This window comes from Cornus florida, unplaced genomic scaffold (assembly GCF_030987335.1).
Source record: "Cornus florida cultivar Cherokee Brave unplaced genomic scaffold, ASM3098733v1 CherokeeBrave_3.0.0_Hap2_Chr03, whole genome shotgun sequence".
In the NCBI taxonomy this organism is placed as follows: Eukaryota; Viridiplantae; Streptophyta; class Magnoliopsida; order Cornales; family Cornaceae; genus Cornus; species Cornus florida.
Window position 1 is genome coordinate 8,277,605 of NW_026775573.1, and position 15,433 is coordinate 8,293,037.

At 33.7% G+C, this 15,433-nt stretch overlaps 1 protein-coding gene across 1 annotated transcript; it reads right to left on the bottom strand.

The window, feature by feature from the left end:
* Window positions 1-5,690: 5,690 nt before the first annotated feature.
* LOC132299320 (uncharacterized) lies at window positions 5,691-6,871 on the bottom strand. The gene has a single exon (XM_059795852.1). The coding sequence runs from the start codon at window positions 6,755-6,757 to the stop codon at window positions 5,843-5,845; it is 915 nt and encodes a 304-aa protein (XP_059651835.1). The 5' UTR covers window positions 6,758-6,871; the 3' UTR covers window positions 5,691-5,842.
* Window positions 6,872-15,433: the final 8,562 nt, after the last annotated feature.

Below are 15,433 nucleotides of genomic sequence, written 5' to 3' on the forward strand. Positions count from 1 at the left end.
GTTCACCCAAGTTTATAGTCATGTGATGCAACCCCTCACCATTGTTTCACCATTGTTACGGTGTAAAACTACTATATAAATAAAAATAGGATGATTTGTGCTTGAATTCTAATCCCCTTTTCATAAATGTTTCATTTTCGTAAATTATTCATTTTATATTTTGATTTTGGAATTTTTATGATCAATTTTGGCATTAATATCCATTTTTAAATTGATATATTTCTTTGGGGAAATTCATTATTTTATATATGTGTTTATATTATAATATAGTACTAGTATCTTTTATAAGAATATTATGTGTAGAAGATATTCAAGAAAAACATGTAATATATGCAATATTCAGATTTCAACTTTTGCATTTAACAAACAACTTTAATGAATTCAACGCTAAAATTAATACAGTATCAAACAAGTTTTTAGGTTATTACATTCAACACTTAAAATTTCAGTGCTTAAAATTTAGTACTTGAGCTTTTCAATGCTTAATTTTCAATTTTATCAAATAGCACTTTAGTCTTTCATCAAGATAATAATGATATATTTTAGAACAAAATTAAAATACTAACATTTTTTCAAAAATTAAATTTTGAAAAATTAGAACAATTCCTAAAGAAAATTATTTAAGTTTTTATTTATTTATTTCCATTTTTAGATTTTTGTAAGGTATACGTGTTGTGAGTCTGTGATGATAAAATTGTGAGGTCCGGCTTCAAATCCCTTTTTTTTTTTTTTTTTTTTGGTATTTTCCTCATTTTTCGTGTGTGCATTTTGTGTATGGGATACGTGTCTCTCAGGATTCATTTAGAGTGTTTATTTGAGTTTAGAATTCTTAGAAATGCACTTTGGATTATTTTTATGTGTTAATGAATTTTCAGAAAAAAGAACGGGGACTATGGTAGCTACATAACCCCTCAATCAATTTCGGATTTGGAGCTCATTTGTCTTTGGAGTGTCTAGGGTTTTATGTTTATAACCTAGGAGTTCTTGAGATTTTATGAGCATTGTGTGGGTTGTTTATACATTTGTGTGTGGATGTTGAATTAGAGAGCTTATATGATGAATTATTTGCATATCCATAATGTTCATTAAGTCATTATATTGAATTTCATGTATAATATGTTTATTTGACCCATTCTTGACATTATGGATGATTGTTAAGTAACAAAAATTGGTGTATATGATAAAGTGCCATTCATGTTTTGCTTTCTTATGAAACTATCATGTATTTATGATCTTGTGAGGTTTACCTTTAAAAACTATGTTAATACGAAGATGTTGAATTTTTGCACACTTTATATTTGATATAATGCTTGCATTAAATTACATGACGTTAAAATGCTCAATTTGTTAACATTACATCAATGAATATGCCATTGTAATGATTCGGACCATAAGGCATTGATTGTGGTATTAGTATAGTTTATGTGCGCTTGTGAGGTGTAATTTAGTTGTTGATTTTGGTAGATATTTGGAGGTTGTTACCTTGAGAATGCATATCTTGGCGCTCGCGAACGAAACATGAGTTTTCTTATTTTACATTGGATAATTGGTTGATTTCCGGTGAGTTAGTAACCCAAGAACGACCATGAGTTAGTAACCCAAGAACGACCATTTTATTTTAAGTGCATAGCCATGCTATGTGACCGGGTGTGAGTGTGTATTCCGAGTTATCTCATTGATTGATTTCGATTTTTATTTTCAAGTTGACATTAATGTGTTATTGCAACTTGTGAATTTAAGTTCATTTCACTATATTGTTCATGATTGCCTTGATTAGTGGATTAAGTTTACCTATGCTAGACTAGGATGATCCTATTTAGGTTCCCTTTTAGACTAGACGTTAGGAAACATGCTCCTTGTATTGTATGACCATGCCATATTTGTAAGATTTTTGAGAATCCTAATTTATATTCATGACATATCTATACAGAGCAATTCATTATTCCCACCCGTTGAACTCGCCCATTGTTTTTGCAGCCTTGAATCAATGCAGAACACAAAACCCGGACCCTAAAATCCAAAATGGGTAGAAATGTCCAAAATACATTTATAAGAGTTTTAAACTCGAAAAAATGGTCTAAATATATATATATATATAGAACCCATGGCATGCTTCCCCACCCATCGGAAAATCAAATACACAAAAATTTGAAAAATTGTCGAGAAAATGAAAAATGGGACCAGACCTCACATATGAACTGAATTCTCTCTCTCTCTCTCTCTCTCTCTTAACATATAAGTTTGGGCCTTTATTTTTTTTTACCACGTACTAATTTCTCTTGGGCTCCTATAAAGAAACAATCTATCTCAGAAGCCGAAGCAGTGACTCATAATGAATTACCTTGTGCTTTAGCAAACACAAAGGTTGTGCTTTTGAGTATTCTAGCTTTTAATTCTCTCAAGTTTTGATAAAGTAAATTTATTTATTTAAAATTGCATGCATGCAATGCTAATGCAATCAGAACTAATGTGAGTTACAGTTTCTAAAGTATTCAACTACGAAGTATTTTGGGACAGGGAGTGGCTGTTTGTTTAGTGTTCACTTCTTTACACTTGCAAATATCTTGTTGATAGTAGGGGTGCACACGATTCGGTTTTGTACGGTTCCGGCAGGAACCGAAACCGGAACCGGTCACAACGGTTCCTTAAAAATAGAACCGGAACAGTCATGTATGGAACTGAACCGTGACTACCGGTTCTGTTCCACGGTTCCTCACTAAGTTACTTTTTCCCTGTTGTTCCCTTACTGACCGAAGAAGGCTGAGAGGCCGTCTCACGAAATAGAGTTACAGAGAAGATGGAAACAGAGAGGACAGAGGAGAGGAAGAGATGAGGGGAAGCGACGGCGTTGAGGGGAGGCGACGGCGTTGAGGCGAAGTGGCCAACAGAGAGGAGTTGACGACTGAGGAGAGGATTGATCACTGATGAGGAGAGTCGAGGCAAGGCGGCCGCTTCAATCAAATTTCAGAATAGAACGAGAGTTGAGATGAGACTTGAGAGCATTGAAATTTGAGAGGTTAGGTTTAGAACTGAGATTTGAGTTTTTGTTGACCACCACCACGTGCTATGTAATAATTCTTATTGACTCATCTAGTCATCTGTCAACACAACATTACAAACACTGAAACGCGTTATAGTGAAATACATAAAATTAAATATATAACATTATATATATACATATATACGGTTCCGGTTCCTAACGGTTCCCATGGGTCTGGAACCGGAACCGGAACCGGAACCCACGGTTTCAAAATTTCGGAATCGGAACCGTGAGAACTGGAACCGACGCTCACAGTTCTTTTGTGCACCCTAGTTGATAGAGAGACAGACCATATATATATATATGTATGTATGAATGTATATGTTACTTGGTAATACAAGTTCAGTGTTTAATTTTTATATCAAAAAGCTGTGAGCCATGACGGATAAGCCCAAAATTATAGTCTTGTGCCTGGTATCAAAATACAGTGTCCATCAAACTACTGTTGTAAGGTAAACACATAAAAGTTGGAAGGTAAAGCATTTCAACTCAATAATCATCTCATCTCAACCCAATCGAAGCCTCTGCAATACACAAATACAAAACCCCACGAACTCGCACGAAAAACATATTCAAATTCTTAGCAATTTGAAGAGTTAGGGTTAGAATCTGCAACCTACCAATCTCCGTTAGAATCTGCAAGCTACCAATCTCCTCCATCTTCCTCAAGAAATTCATCATCTTCTGCAACCTCAGTAGCAAGAATGCCAACGAAATTGGTAATCCAAATGCCAACATACTCTGTATCGAGACCTCCGGAATCGGTGAAGACCGAGTAATGTACGAAATCCAAGCTCCCAATCTGAGGTGAACAAGACCCAGAAGAGTGAAACCCTGGCTCAGACTATTGATGGTCTTCATCATATTCTCGAGCACCTCTCAGGTCTCACTGGCAAGCGCCGAGCTCCACCGTCGGTCTGGTGATCTCTTGGTGCTTGAATTCAGGGGTTTTGACTGGGATTTTGGGGTTTTTCATTTTCAGGTGATGAATCAGTAGTTGAGAGTACTTGGGTGTTCTGTATAGTAATCCATTAGGGTTAGGGTTAGTTTTTTTTTTTTTGGGTTTTCTCAAGCAAATGCAGTAGATTTCTGGAATTGGGACTCGAAGTGGAGCGTGATCGGATCAAAATATGATTGAAATTTATGGGAAATTTCTAATACTAGACTATTTACGTCTGGATGCTCAGACTACATTTGGTGCAGCGGAAAGAAATGCCCATTCTAGATTTGTATTCCCTTTCAGAGGTTTGATAAGCTTAATTAAAGGTGGGATGATCATATAATCCTGGAGTGGTCAGTTTCACAAAATGCTACAATGATCATTCCTCTACCGAAAGTTGAGGAATGTCCATTCTATTTTTACATACAATCCAAATGAAATACTTGAAGATCAGAAAACCCTGCTGCTATTGTTACGTCTCTCTCGTACCTACCCCAGTAACCATCATTTCCTCCGGCAACCAAACATCATGGGGCAACCGGAAACAAACAACTGCCGGCAGTAGACAAGTAGAACTCACTGGTTTTGGATGACTTCCTCCAATCTCTCTCTCTCTATAACCCATATGCAAATTGAGAGCCGAAGAGCCTTCTATTCTCGACAAACTAGGTTATCTAGATTTGAATTGATCCTCAGGATTGTTTCAGATGCCATGAAAGGACATAATTTCTACAGCAAAATGGGCCCAGTTAGAAGGTGGCCTAAGCCCTAATTTTTACTAAATCCGAACAACTACTTTATTTTTTTATTTTTATCCAATGGATAAGCTACATGATGGCAGTAATCCTCCCTAGTTCACAATCTAAAATCCAAATGAAGACAGTATTTGTGCCTATGTCTCTGGCAGGACTCCTTATAGACTACAGTAGTTACACTAACAACATCTTCAACCATCCTGGTAACATCTTCAACTATCCTGGTAACATCTTCCTATGCAGAATTTGCACCTCAGAACTACCTCGACCCACCCCGTCCTTTGGATATGGGTAGATTTGAAGCACTGAATTCGACTCCCTGACTTATGAATAAGTTAACAAACTAAGAACTGTTCCTGGAGTATACATCATCTTGTGCATCAAGGGCCACCATTTCAACTCCAGCTGTGGATTGCTTTCCTTGTTTAATGAGAATAAAAATTGTTGAAACGTGCACATATCCTTACTTTAAGAACATCTATTTTAAAGTAGGTGCTAAAGTTGTTAAGAAAGGGAAGTCTAGGGCAGAGAGTGAGATAGATTGGAAATGACTAAATCATGGATTTACAGCATTTCAAGGCTAAATTGTTAGAGATTCTTGTTCACGTCGTATTCAGATGGGGAAATTTGTGGGCAAGTAAGGGCGGGTATGCAATACTACCTAAAAGCTTAGGCTTCTTTTTTTGTTCGGATGGTGAGTAGTCCTCTGAAAACCTAAGTTGCAGAAAAGATCAATGTGGCTTATCCTGTTATCAATAAATTTGACGTAGGTAGAAAATGAAACAAAGAACACATCACCTAATTGTCAATCCAATAAAAATAAAAATAAAAACACATACTTTACCGCACTATGTTCAATGCATTGTGACACTCAATATCAAATTTCAACATTAAAGCTTCATTGTAATACTTGTCATGATTTCATAAAATAAATTTCTGCAATTACAAAACTGACTAATTCATAAAAGGAGCAGTACTACTAGTTTTATTGAATCCAAAGAATCCAAAATTTAGATCAAAGTACATTGTCCATCAAACTACACTTCCACATTGTTACCAATATAAAACTCAACCAAACCCAACAAACACATAAAGTTGCACTGTAAATCATCTCGAGGCAATAAACACCAACCCAATTGAGGCCCCTGCAATACACAAATACGAAACCCCACGAATTCGCACGAAAAAAGTATTCAAATTCTTAGCAATTTGAAGAGTTAGGGTTAGAATCTGCAACCTACCTATCTCCTCCATCTTCCTGAAGAAATTCATATTCTTCAGCGACTTCCTCAGCATGAATGCCATCGAAAATGGGAATCCAAATGCCAAAACACTCTGTATCGAGACCTCGGGGATCGGCGAAGACCGAGTAATGTAGGAAATCCAAGCTCCCAATCCAAGATGGACCAGACCCAGAAGAGCTAAACCCTGGCTCAGACTATAGATGGTCTTCATCATATTCTCGAGCACCTCTCGAGTCTCATTGGCGAGCGCCGAAACGTCACGCTCCACCGTCGGTCCGGTGATCTCTTGGTGCTTGAATTCGGGGGTTTGACTAGGGTCTTGACTAGGATTTGGGGGTTTTTCATTTTCAGGTGACGAATCAGTGGTTGAGAAGTACTTGGGTGTTCTGTATAATAATCCATTAGGGTTAGGGTTAGGGTTTTTTGGGGTTTTCTCAAGCAAATGCAGTTGGTTTATGGAATTGGGACTTGAAGTGGAGTGTGGTCGGATCAAAATATGATTGACAATTAAGGGTTTTTCGATCGGTGATGATTGGAATTTGTTTATGGTGAAGTTGGAGGGAGTGAAACTAGGGTTTGAAGGCTTTTGTGATAGGAATTGTGAGGAACTGGAATAGGAATCTTGGATGATGAAGAAGGATCTAATTGATGTAAGGTTAGGATTGGGGTGTTGGGTCTGTTTGGAGATGAAATTGGTGAAGGTTGAGGAAAAAGAAGATGATGAGTGAGAGGGTTTGAAAAGGTTAGAGGTGAGCCTGCGAGAGATTGTGGCCGCCATTTTCGACTAGGGACACTGCTGTTGAGTGGAGAGAGTACAAGGGCGAGTCGTGTGTTTATAGTTGTTATAGCATGAACAGAGGCCAACTTTTTCGGCCCGAACCAATGGGCCACTAGCGGTATTAGCCTCCATGCGCTCAAAAAGGTAGGGCTAAATCCGGGTTCAAAATTGTGTTTGTGGGTCGCGTTTTGTGGCATTCTAAAATTTGTGGGTGGCTCTACCCAGGTCAAAAAAATCATCTCCAATTGCTGTCGCATTCTAAAAAAAATAAAAAAATATCACTTTACTTTATATTTTATATAATATTATGAGCAATACTTATATATATACAACTATGTGTCAAGGAAATTAAGGCAATAGAAACAAAATTAACAAATATATAATATATGTATACATGTGTGTGTAAAGTTATGATATCTTGCTTCCTATGCAGTAAGAAAATTAATCTACACTTTCTATATGAATAGTTAGATTAAATATAACGGTCATTTTTCAAACCTACTCATATTCTTTTCTTTTAACATAAAAAGACTCTCACCATATTTCAAGTTTTCATATTTAATTCTACGATTTACCAAAATAAAAATAAAAATATTTGAAAGAAAGATAATACCCGTATATATATTACTAAAATTTGTTTTTTAAAGAAAAATAATACATGTTTATTACCCATATCTTTTAAATTTGCTATCAAACTTAAGTAGAATGCAACAATAGTGTGATATTAGATCAAACATCTTCTTGTCATGCTTACTGTATATCTCAGTGTTCAATAGTATGTGGTCTTTTTTGCATGTGTACATACTGAAATTCAAATAAATATACTTGTCCAGTATAAGTAAATTTACTAACAGGTATACTATAATGTTGCATTTTGGAATATCGAATTGATACATTGAAATTGAAATTAGAGAAATTTTAATTTAAAGTTTGAACAAAATTTCTTTCTATTTCAAACTAGCTCGATTAGATTTTGAGGAGGTGCGTTTGGCACAAATTCTCTTGTTGAATTTGTTAATGATAAAATTAAATATGAAAACTAAAAATAATGGTTTTGTGTTAAAAGGAAAGTATATAAGTGAGTTTGAAAAATGACTAATTTTCTTACTCCACGTGGAGCAAGAGATCAAGACTCATATATATATATATATATATATGCATTTTTTTCCTATAGTTATTCTTCTCTTTTGGGTCATTATCCCAGATTCTTATTTTTTTTTTAGGGTTTTCAGTCTTTCTCTGGAGGATGTTCAAATTTCAACCAAGTGAAATCCATGAGGCGAAAGTCAATTCATTACATAATAGATACTACCTATTGTGTATAATTTAACTGAACCGCCAAGACAATTTTTTTACCCCTTATTGAATTAATCTCGTGAGAATTAATCCAGTGAGAAAGTAACTGGAAATGATTTTTTTTCCACTATTCAGACATCAGTTATGTGAGTGAGTGCGTTGGTTTCGTGTATTTTGTTAAATGGATTAACACTACCATAATAATTATAAAATATTTGTTGGTTCAGCATAACATATTTAATTAATTTGTTAATTTTGATTATTGTGATCGCTTGAGGCTAAAAAATATATATCATGCGACCGCTTACGTCAAATTTTTGGTAAAATTAATAATAATAAAATTAGACCAAATAGAGTATTTTTTATATCTCGACAATAAAGTCAGAAAACCAGATTTAAGTTGTGAATCATTTCATCTGAGATGCATACGAGTGTTTGTGGATTAACTCGGCTAGGAATGTCAGTTTTATTAAAATATTAGTTATCATGAAACTGATACTATGCGATAATACCATATGATCATATACCGTATCACACACTCATTTGTTATTTTAGAGACTAATTTTCAATCTTTCCTTGAAAATAAGAAAAAATAAAATAAAAATTTGGTCATAGACTTGCTAAAGGTTACCATTTCACAGAGAAGCGTTGTTACAATGTCTTATTCAGACTGGAAGATGGAATATTCCTGTGTTACAGGATGAAATTTTCACTCCTTTTCGAATTTTTTTGCACACAGTTCCAGTTTCTACTAAACCAGATAAATTTTTATGGGATGGGGATGCTTTCTCCTTTAAGAGAGCATATGAATGTTGTCGAAGTTCTGAAGTTGAAGTGCAATGGCATAAAATGGTTTGGGGCAAGGCCAGGCCTCTGTGGTCTCTACTAGCAGTGCTTGTTATGCAAAATAAGCTATCTACAATGTTGAATTTGCAGAAGCGAAGGATTACATTGGTTGCCAGATGTGCTCTTTGTTTACATGATCTGGACACTATGGATCATAAGAATTTTTGGCAATGGATTGGTGATGTTTTGAATTGGAATATGCCACTTTTTGCAGAAATTTCTACAGTTTGGGATCTTTTCATCTGGTGTGATAATCACTTTCAGAATTCAAAGACACTTCGCAGTTTATTTACTGCTTCTTTGTGGGCTATATAGAAGGAAAGAAATGCTAGATTTCATACTAGAGGTAGTACTTCTACCGTTTCAGTGGCTAGACAAATAATGTTTGAAGTTCTTACAGTTCACAAAGCTAATCTTCAAGATACTATCAGTTAATTTTCTGTGCTGTCATGGCTGATTTGGTCGTTGGTCGTTGTTTTTGCTGCTGGAGATTTTTTATTTTGCAAACAGTTCTTGGTAACTGTTTTATTTGTTTTCTTTATGTTGTGGTAGTGGGTTTTTTATCCACTAATCCAATGTTTTTTATTTTATTTTCTCAGTTTATGGGAGTGGATAATTGTATCCAATCTCTCTTGAGAGTTTAATCTTTCTGAGGGGATGCCTTCTGTGCACCTGTATATATATATATATTTTTTCTTTTTATACAACCACAATTAAGAAAAAAAAAATATATATATTAAAAATGATACGTAGACCAAATACTCTAGCCAAAATATTAAACTTAAGTATCATCAATGCCAACCTTTTGATGCTATATAGAGAGGTCCTTCATTGTGCTAAGTTGTTTTAGCCGAGTATTCGAATATTTTTGCCAAAATGACATAATGTTGAGCCTTAGGGCCTGTTTGGTAAAATTATGATTTTTATTTTTGACTGTGCTTTCATTTATGTGAAAATGACAAGTTTTGAAAAGTTATACTGTCATTTTTGTCAAAACCAAAATAGAAACTTATTGAATTTTTTAAAGAAAGAAGAAAAAATATGTTTGGTAAATTTAAAAAATGACTCTTCTATTACTCCGCTATTTGAGTATAATTGAAAATTAATAAAATAATAAAATAAAACTTTTAATTTTACTATTCGATTATAATAAAATACATATATTTTATAAAAATAATATTTTATTTACTATTCGAGCATAATAATAAAATAAGATTTTTAATTTTACTATTACCCAAGAATTGACTCAAGGGGGAGGGGTGAATAGAGTTAATTGTCAATTTTTGCAATTTATAGGTTTACAATTTTTAATCAACCACTTAAGTAATTATGCAATAATCAAGATATGAAAGTAAACAATTAATTAACACAATTGTAAAAGATGTAAGGGAAGGGAAATTGCAAACAATGACTCGGCAATTTTAGCGAGGTTCGAAAACTCCTACTCCTCGGCTCAAGACTCCTCTTGAGACTTTCCAATCCACTATAACTTCTTCTTACGGGTGAAGAGCAAACATTTACATGAAGCAACTCCTTGCTTCACCTTACTAAGAGAACAACATTCCCTTAATCTTTCTTTGGGTTACACAAACCCTTTATAATAGATTGTAACAAATACAAGAAGTACAAGAAATATTTCAAAAATAGATATACAAAATTCAACTCACAATTAGAGTATTGATGAATATGCGTGAAGCTCAAACTCTATGAATAAAATGAATTAGAGAAGATGATATAAGTGAATAATATAAACTCTTATCAATTCAATAGAATCTCTCAAATGTATAATAGAGCAAAAACTCTACGAAGATTCGAATAAGAGCAAAAGCCATTTGAATCCTTAATAGAATCTCTCAAGATTAGTATATGAATGAATGAGAGAGATGAAGAGAAAATGTGAGAACAAAAACTCTCTTTAATGCCTAATAAGGTCTCTCAAGTGTTAGTTCTTTTGCATGCCACAATGTTCAAACATTGTGTATTTATAGCCCCATTGAAGAATAAATCCGTTTGGGGGCAATATAGTAAAGTCCCATAAGGTTCTATGGTCAAACTAGTCGTTATTTCAAATTTGTCCCAGTGTCGCTCGGCTGATGGTACATTTTCGGTCGCCTGAAAGTGCCTTGTCGATCGGCTGACTCTCCGCTTTGTTTGGTCGAAACGATGACTCTCAGAATCCGAACTCTCTATTTTCCTTTCGGCCGACTGCCACATACTGGGCATTATCACCAGTCGGCTGATAGACATAAAATCTGTCTTGACAGTTTTGTTTTCAGTTTAGACTTTTTGCATATCTTATTTTCATTGAAAACATTTAAGTAAATGTATTTACAGTATTGTAAATAAGGAAGTACCCCCATTAAATACAGTTTTTCATGACGCGCATTCTGGGGTCCTAATATCGTTACCAACTCATGGTAATGAAGGCTTCATATGCCTTAATCGTTGATCAATATGAATCATGTGATTGATATGCATGGTCTTAGCATTTCTAGCACAAGTGATGAGTTCTTTTAAAGCTTAAGCAAGCTTGAACTAACTCATTCTTTAGCAAAGACTCCACATGTCAATTATATATGAATGAAGTGCATAGTCTATTGCTAATGGATATAGGAGCATATGAATAATGTAATGATATGCATGGTGGGATGAGCTTCAAATGGATTCATAAATACTTTGACATTAAATCCTAAACACTCACCATCCGATCTACCCCTTTATTCAAACTTTGTCCATGATCTTTAGGCATTGAGGTATTCTTGTCTTCTTTCTTCATTTGAGTTGCTTTCTGCCTCATTGTAGTCCAAGCTATCTTTCCTTGCAGCTTCAAGTCTTATTTGTATCTATTTCTTTCCTTGATGTGATCTTAAATAATGGAATACTTGGAACTATTAGTGCTTCATTGAGATCATTCTTTGAATGTGAATAATCTATATAAAACTCAATCTAAACATTAGTCCTTAAACACCATTAATAATTTGTTATCATCAAAACCTCTAGATTGTCCTTGGATGAAATCCTTAAGGTCAACATTTATCATTCGAGTATAATAAAATATATTTTTAATTTTATTTACTATTTGAGTATAATTGAAAATTAATTAAAAAATAATATTTTATTTACTATTCGAGTATAGTTGAAAATTAATAAAATAAAAATTTTAATTTTACTATGCGAGTATAATGAAAATAAATTTTAGTTTTTATTTACTATTTGAATATAATTGAAAAAAAATAAAAATAAAAATTTATTTATTATTCGAGTATAATTGAAAAATAATAAAATACTATTTTTAGTTTTACTATTTGAGTATAATAATATATTTTTAAAATTTTATTTACTATTTGAGTATAATTAAAAAATAATATTTCTCTAATTGTGAAAATAATAAATAACCGTATTTGAAAATCAAAACTGAAAACAAAGCTTCATTTTGGAGTTATAGGTATTGTGAACAGGGGCGGAGCTAGAATTCCAAAGTAGGGAAGGCTAAAGATAAGAAAATTTGAAGATGAACACAATAATTTATCTCTGATTCACATAACTCACTGTTTTTCATTGTTGAGCAATTTTTTTTGGTCAAATGTGTATATTTATGTATTGTTTTGGTGGATTGAAATTTGAAAACTGTAGGTGTGTTTGTAAATGTATATCAAACAAAAAAAAAAAAAAATCAACTTTTGCTTTGTGGGTTTGTGATTCAAAGACTGTGTTTCTGTTTAATACCACGGTTACCACCATCAATAAACATTCACCTTATGGCTTTGTGATCTTCTATAATCATCTATGTTGTGTTTGGGTGCACCAAACAGGGCTTTGAAATTGGAATTGTAAAAATATATATATTATTATTATTATTTTTGTGTTAATTTCGGTGGACCTCTATGGGTTTGTGTATTAATCTCAATTAATCGTCATCAATTTGGCTTGGGGCTTTTGGTTTCAAACTTTCACTGCATATAATCTGAATTTATCTCTCTATTATTCTGCTTTCATCTATATATTATATGAATTTCTTTATCTATTATTCTGCTTTCATCTATATAATATATGAATTTCTCTATCTATTATTATGCTTTCATCTATATTATATATATATGAAAGTATTTGAGTGGTTGGAACATTATTTTATTATAACTACACAGACTACACACAACATAAGTTTCAATTCTCCCAAAAAAAAAAAAAAAAATCCCAAATTTAAAGTAATTGAAACCCTAGATTAGAGTATGCAAATCTATATATATATATATGCACAATTTCATATACAAATTTATATATATATAAATGTATATACATGTATCTATAATCTAAATTTGAGCACTTACAAGATGATTTTTTTTTTTCCATTATAATCTGACGATTCTGACTGTCTTCGCTCTTCTGATCCAACTCCGAAAGTTCTTGTTAGGTCTTGTAAGGACTCACTCAAATGGGTGATTCATGGGATTTAGGGTTTCAGTATTCAAACCCTCGTATGATTTGTTTCAATTCGTGTAGTCGTGTATGCGGTAAGCCTCAGCGCTGAATAGGGTTTGCTGGGCTAGTGGGCTGGCCATTATCATGGATTGGGAAACTTGGGCTGGACTATAGCTGTAGGAAATAATAGTAGTAGTAACTTTTTTTTTTAAGACCTGGGCTACAGCCCAGGTTAGCCCACAGGTGGCTCTGCCCTTGATTGTGAAGGAAATGATAACTAATTTTTAAAAATTTTGAAATGTAAAAAGTCAAAATAGAGTTACTAAACAGATTTTGTTATATATACTTTTTAAAAAATAAAAAAAATCACAATAAAAAATTAAAACTGAAAATGTTATAGATGTAGTTCAATAACTTCAAGGTAGATGCATAGTGTCAAAGTCTGACACTCCAAAATTTTGTTATATCAAGGCATCTGTAGGTTACCCACAACACCACCAATAACTTAATACTCCCTCACTCCCATAAAAAAAATATTCACCTTTTTATTTTTTAGTGTTCCAAAATAAATTTAGTTAAAGTACTACTTTATGTAACATTACTCATTTAACTTTATTCCATTAAATTTATAAAAAGTAAATCATCATATTCTTATGGGTCAAGTGCAAAATACACTTCTATAGTATGCTTACAGTGCATATTATATCCCTTCCGTGCAAAAAATACCCCTAAACTATGACATTTGTGCAAATAGGTCCTATTTATAAAAATTGGACTAAAATACCCTTGGCAACACATTTTATAAAATATATATAAAAAAATATTTTGTGAAATGACTAAAAAAGGTTTGGCCCTTCTTCTTCTTCATCTTGATGCTCGCCTCAGAGAGGGAAGAGAGAATACCCATTATATCTGGCAGGAATTGTTGAGGGGGTTCACTGTCTTTTAAGGATTTGAGTTGCTGCTATTGGTGGGTTGGTCCAAGTTGAGGTATATAGGGGTACCGAGAGACTCTGTTGATGTATAATTGTTTTCCGGTGGTAGTGGAGGAGCAGGGTTCTGTTGTTGATATGGTGGCGGTGGCGGTGGCGATGGCGGCGGCGGTTATGAGGAAGAGGGAGTGGGAGGCTGTGATGGGTGTTCTAATTTCAATCTCTTCTCTACCTGTTCATGTAAAATAAGAGAATTAAAAGCACATTTGCATTATGTGTATGTATAAATAGAGAAATTAAGAGATAGGGGTTTCGAGATTTACCTGTTTGAGAGAAGAGAATAAATTGGTATGGATAGATGGTGGTAGTGGTCGTATCTTCCTTGCTTGAGGGGTATGGTATGATTAACCATCAATTAGCCTTTTTAGGGTTTGTATATCTGAATATATGTTTCATCTTTATGGATTAAATCTTTTAGGCTTCGTTTGGATACACAGGAGAGAAAAGAAAGGAAATGATTATAAAAGAAAAGAAAAGAAAGGAAAATAAAGGAAAGGATATTTATAATTTATATTCATGTTTGGATAGATAGGAGAGAAAAGAAAGGAATTGACAATATTGTTATTTGGATAACACAAAGGAGAGAGAAGAAGGCAAATGATAATAATGAAAATACCATCTTACCCTTTTTGGTAGGGTCAGTATGGCAAAATCATTTCAGCCTCTCATTGCCTCCATCTTTGATCCCCCCCCCCCCTCTCTCTCTCTCCAACTGCATATCGGCATATCATTTCAGATTGTTCCAAAAATCAAAACCCATATATTTCAAGCTTGCCCCTCTCTCTCTCTCTGCAACTGAAATGATTTATTACTTGTTTGATTTCGCCTGGTTATGATTTGTGACAGTTTGTTCTTTTTTGTATAACAGGATGCAAAGCCAAGGAAAATTGACCTTAAAAAACGCTGAAATGTTGAACCATTTTGTGTCTATTTACAAAGTAGATGGAGAGAAGCTCATCAATGGCCAATTTAGAATTGTCTTGGAACCATTCAGGTAAGCAGGTTTCTAATACTAGAAAAATTAATAATTTTTATTTCTTAAGTTGTGACTTTTGTGTCCTATTATGATGTCTGTAATTCTTGTTTTGCAACTCTCTCTCTCTGTAACTGCGCAACTCTCTCT

What these genes read in the sequence shown, in the direction of transcription:
- LOC132299320 (XM_059795852.1), bottom strand. Translation starts at nt 6,757, where the DNA reads ATGGCGGCCACAATCTCTCGCAGGCTCACCTCTAACCTTTTCAAACCC.